This window comes from Diadema antillarum, unplaced genomic scaffold (assembly GCF_040938485.1).
Source record: "Diadema antillarum isolate AM-2024a unplaced genomic scaffold, OU_Dant_1.0 scf00000226, whole genome shotgun sequence".
NCBI classification, from domain to species: Eukaryota; Metazoa; Echinodermata; class Echinoidea; order Diadematoida; family Diadematidae; genus Diadema; species Diadema antillarum.
The window spans coordinates 268,852-274,276 of NW_027271115.1; the positions used below are offsets into that span (position 1 = coordinate 268,852).

Here is a 5,425-nt window from a genome sequence, read left to right on the forward strand (position 1 = left end):
TTCAAGCTTGTACACTCATGTACGGTATAAGCTTTGCTTATATAGCAGTATAAGATGAGGTTATCGGAGACTTTCTTTCTGTTTATTTCTATATCAGCCCATTTCCTATTTCTATCTGTCTTCGCCTTCTCTTCATCTCAAATCCCGCTTTAAATGGAGGAATGAACACCCAACGCTCATTTTGGATGCTAACGCACTGCTATCGCGGGTCAAGGATCGGATCACTGCTCGCTGAGATAAGTAGGCTGCCCACCTTGCGCAGCGCACGTGTATCAACCCTTCCTGACACCACTGTGTCCCCGAACAGGCTCGGTGAAGGCGCCAGTCAGAGATTGGAGAAACCACCCTCGATTTTTGGCTTCGTGGCTTTCCCTTCGGCCCTTGTGAAACATACACACGCACACAGATAATTATTTGCGATTAGATCTGTTAAAAAAAGAGAGAAAATGATATGAAAATGGTATGGGATTTTGTGATTACAACTTCAGTACTATTCCTTGTTATGCAACAATAGATTGTGTTATCATCGGAAAGGGTTTAATTTGCTCCATCTATTGATGGATTAACTAAGAAATGTTTAAGAATAGCGTTTTAACCTTTTTTGCGATTTAACCCTTACGACGTAATACACACAAACACGCACACAAACACACAAACACACACACACACACACACACACACACACACATATATATATATATATATATATATATATACATATATAGCAACAAGGAATTAATAGTACCCAATGATATTGACCATCAGCAGGCCGGCGCAATAAAAAACATTCAAGTTCCCAGAGTCATAGAGAAATGATTTATCCCCTCTCCCCCCTCAATTAGAAAATACAAAGAATAGTAGAACAGAGAAAGAATAGTAACTTGAGTCTTGAGTCTTGATGGAGTAATCCCTATAGCAGCTGCAAGCACAGCTAGACTGGGATGGGTTGGTGCAGTGGCAGTATGTGATGGTGCACGTGATGATATCAGTATATGTACAATTAAAACGTGATACATGTGCAAGTAAAAGATGCTCTTGAATTACAGCATCCTGTCACCAATGGGAGGCTTCATCCTTCGGATGGCTGGAAGGGCAGCCTCTTGGAAAGCAGCCAGGGTTTGTGCTGTTACTGCTTGATGTGGTAGACAGTTCCATATACGGATGGCTCGAGGATAGAAAGAAAACTTGTAGGAATCTATGGTGGCCACAGGTACTGTAAGCTTGAGGCTGTGGTCGTTTCTGCTGATGTGTGGGGCTGGTGCTATGAAAGCTGGGAAGGAGATATTTACAAGTTGCTGCCGTATTTTGAAGAACATTGTGGATTGTGCAAGGAGGCGACGTGTGTGCAAAGGATCCCATCTAAGCTGTCTCACGAGACTCGAAGATGATGTAGTCGTTCGGTAGTCCCGGGTTACAAAACGTGCAGCTGCTCTCTGGATTCGTTCAAGGTTTTCAACACACTGTGATGTGTAGGGATTCCAAGCTTCTGGACTGTATTCAAGTTTGGGGAGAACCAGGGCTTTGTATGCATTTTCTTTTACAGTCTTTGGACATGGTGCAAGAGTTCTGCGCAGCAGGCCAAGAGTTTTGCTGGCATTGCTGGCCTTTTCCTGGCAGTGTTCATTCCATCGGAGGTCTTTGGTGACTGTAATTCCCAGGTATTTGTAGCTGTCAACTCTAGGGATGGATTCATTGCATAGTGTATAGTTGTACATGTTGGGTCTACGCTTTCTTGTAATGGTGAGCACTGCACATTTCTTCACATTGAATGACATAAGCCAGACTTTGGACCAGGTGGATAAGACCTCAAGATCACGTTGAAGGGAGATGTTGTCATCTTCTGAGTGGATGTCCCTATAGATAACACTATCATCAGCAAAAAGTCGCATAGTAGATTGGATGTTACTGGTAATGTCGTTGATGTAGAGTAAGAAAAGAGCTGGTCCTATTACGGATCCCTGGGGCACTCCTGATGTCACTGGCAGCCATGATAATAATAATAATAATAGCTGGTTTTTATATAGCGCATTTCACACACTTCAGGGTTTCAATGCGCTTTACAGACTATTATTACCCCGGTCACTGGATACATTATTTCCAACCAGCACTAACAGTGCTCATTCTCCACTCCCTGGGGAGCATTCCAGCCAGTCGCAGCCATTTTTACAGGCGCGCACATGCTCATCAACCAACATAAGCTTTCTCATCCTACCGGGTACCCATTTATACTCCTGGGTGGAGAGCAGCAATGTGGATAAAGTGCCTTGCTGAAGGGCAAACGTGTCGGGCTTGGCATGGGCTCGAACCCACGAACCATACCACGCTCATGTCGTTCACAGACGAGCGCTCTTATCCACTCAGCCACGACACCTCCACTGATGATGACCTGGAGCCGTTGACAATTACTGCCTGTTGCCTATCAGATAGCAGTGCCATTGTCCAACGGAGTGTATCCCCTGTGATTCCATAGAATTTTAGTTTGGTTTCCAAATGGCAGTGGGGGACACGATCAAATGCTTTCTGGAAGTCCAGAAAAGCCACATCTGTCTGTCCCCTGCATTGGAGTGTATGTGCCCAATCGTGTGTTGCTGAGATAAGTTGGGTGTTGGTGGACAGCTTCTGGCGAAATCCATGCTGCTCATTCACGAAGATGTTGTACCTAGAAACATGCTTGGAGATGTGACTAAGCACGACATGCAGCAGATGCATGTTAATGATATGGGTCGGTAGTTCGCAGGGATGCACTTATCACCAGATTTATGGACAGGTGTTACAAGGGCGTACTTCCAGTCAGATGGAACCTTTCCAGTGTTGATGCTCTGCTGGAAAAGAAATGCTAGTGCTGGTGCGATCTCTTCAGCAACAAGCTTGAGTAATCTAGGAGAAAGTTGGTCAGGGCCACAAGCTTTGGATGGGTTGAGATTCCGTAGTTGTTTAGCCACACCAGGTCTATTAATGTGAAGATGGCCTATGGCAGGATAAGGAGAGGTGCCCTTGGAGTCAGAATGGCAGGATTGATATCCGGTATGTATTGAGTGGAAGAATTTGTTTAGACACTCGGCTTTGGCTTTGTCGGTTGTGAACAAGCCACTGTCAGTACGTAGTGATGGGATTCCAACACTCTCTGATCTGCACTGTTTGACATAACTCCAAAAGGTTTTGGGGTTTTCTTTGAGACTGCCTCCTATGACAGAATTGACATATTCTTGGTGAGCCTGGTGAACAAGTTTCGCTACCTTGTTTCGATGCTCACGGTATAGTTTCCATTTTGAAGTACTTGGGTCTTTTCGAGCATTCTTGAACAGTCTATCCCTCTTTCTCATTTGTCTCTTGAGGACAGGTAACATTCTACTTGATCAGGCAAAACTTTGAACTTAATGTAGCTATGTTTTCTAATGACTCTCCTTCGTTCTTCCATGTGTACACCTTGCATGAACCACTAGCCATCCTCATTCTAGGCCTTGAATCCCCTCACGTGCATTTCTCCTTGGCATTCTAGTTTGCTAATAGATTGTCGCACCCTTTTCCACGCTGTTTTCCTTTCATATCCGAACATATGACTTTCGATTGTGTCCCTGCCCTTTATTCGACCTCCTTCTGATGCATGTTTATCTATTATCAACTCTGCAGGTTGAATTGGAACATTCCGTCTGTCCTTTTGGTGATGTTCAGTCAGGGGTGATTCAACGCAAAGTAAGGTTTGACACTGGCAATGTTTTGCTTTCTGTCTTTGTTCAACCCTATCTCTCTCTCCCTCTCTCTCTCTCTCTATCTATCTATCTTTCTATCTATCTATCTGTCTATTCATCTGACCCTATATATCTGTCTGTCTATTTGTCCCGCCTACGTAATATTAATCGAAACATCCATGAACCATTGCCACCGGGGCATGCCATTGATTCACAAAGACCCACAGGATGATAACTTTAATACGGCTTGGGTTGATGGTGATGTCAGTCCTTGTATGATGTGAGGGACTCGTGGGGCATGCCGTAAAAGCCCGTGGTTTCCGCAAAGAGGTTTATGTCTTGTTCTTCTGCTCCTTATCCATGTTTTCTGCGATTACATTAGAGACCCAATGGACGATGATAAAGCTAGAAAGGAAATGTTCTAATGGTGAGGACAAGGGTTTGAATGAAAGCTGCATAATCATAAGAACAGACCAAGGACAAAGCGCTTTTTTGACGAACATCTAAAAACTTTGAATTTCAGTGAATGGTAATAATCAGCACAATGTTTCCTGTCATTGGCCTTGTCGGTCACGTGACATTGACTGTAGCTACCCCACACCCCACAAGAATACCCCACAAGACTGTCCAGTTGTATCCATCTACCCTTAAAGCGGACACTTTTTGCCAAAAACACTTTTGCTTACCGTAAACCTGAACTGTGGAACTCCCTTCCGGCTAAAATGAAATATTCAGTAAGTCTTGGCACACATAAGTTCAAGTTGAAAGAATTTATATTTAGTCGTTAATTTAAACGTCAAATATAATGTACCACCTTGCTTTCAGGTCCAGTTATTACCTACATTTCTCTTTTGCGGCTTTGATATTGATAGATTATGTACTGTACTTATATAATTGGGGTTCCACGTCGGTTGCCTGGTCACACATGACCATTTGTCCCACTGGCTTTATTTCCCCGGATTTGTATGAATGTGTCTTTGTGTGTATGTGGGTGTGGGTGTGTATGTGTGTGTGTGTGCGTGTGCGTGTGTGGGTGCCTGGGTGTGTGTATGTGTGTGTGTCGTTTCGTCCCATTGCTTTAATTGGACCTCTTCCTCCTCTAAATCAGAGTGCCAATTTGTTTACTTAGATAAGTATATGTATGCAAATACTTTTTGTTTCATAACTTTCATTACAAATAAAAACAAAGTACAAGTTTTTTTTTTTCTCTCTCTCTTTTTACTTACGGAACTTGCTAATTGTACAAGCTTTGCCTCATCTTGTGTGTGTGTGTGTGTGTGTGTGTGTGTGTGTGTGTGTGCCTCCATATTTTGTGCCTCCATGCTCGTTACAATAATTATTGGGCCTACTATTCCAGGACACATTGATTTCACGAAGATCAAAAGATTTTTTTTTTCATATATTATATCCATGTGTAACATGTTTGTGCAAGTGTGTATTCATACATTTATCTATGAACGGTTGATTGATATCTATTTCATGCTCGTATTTGTTGTTACTTTATTGTATCATCCTAATATGGGTATTCACTTGCTTGTACAAATTATGATTGTATACATTATTTTGTAATAACTTTTTGATAATTATTTTGGATATAGAAATACATCAAATGAAAAAACTCGGGGACGATATTTCTGACTCAAATTCGCATGTCGTGCCGATATCATAGTTTGACAATCCCAAGGACATCGTGAACTTGCACAACCGCCCAAAACCACAGAGAATATGCATTCTTC

General features: G+C 42.6%; 2 protein-coding genes across 2 annotated transcripts; both read right to left on the bottom strand.

Annotated features, from left to right (window-relative positions):
• Positions 1–1,040: 1,040 nt before the first annotated feature.
• LOC139724650 (uncharacterized) lies at positions 1,041–1,889 on the bottom strand. The gene has a single exon (XM_071635781.1). It carries the CDS (start codon positions 1,887–1,889, stop codon positions 1,041–1,043), a length of 849 nt encoding a protein of 282 aa, XP_071491882.1.
• Positions 1,890–2,349: 460 nt separating this feature from the next.
• On the bottom strand, positions 2,350–2,709 carry LOC139724651 (uncharacterized). Its single transcript, XM_071635782.1, has one exon. It carries the CDS (start codon positions 2,707–2,709, stop codon positions 2,350–2,352), a length of 360 nt encoding a protein of 119 aa, XP_071491883.1.
• Between the last annotated feature and the right edge of the window lie 2,716 nt (positions 2,710–5,425).

Bases quoted from the DNA above. Each gene is read 5' to 3' on its own strand.
- LOC139724650 (XM_071635781.1), bottom strand. From the start codon at position 1,889: ATGCGACTTTTTGCTGATGATAGTGTTATCTATAGGGACATCCACTCA.
- LOC139724651 (XM_071635782.1), bottom strand. From the start codon at position 2,709: ATGCATCTGCTGCATGTCGTGCTTAGTCACATCTCCAAGCATGTTTCT.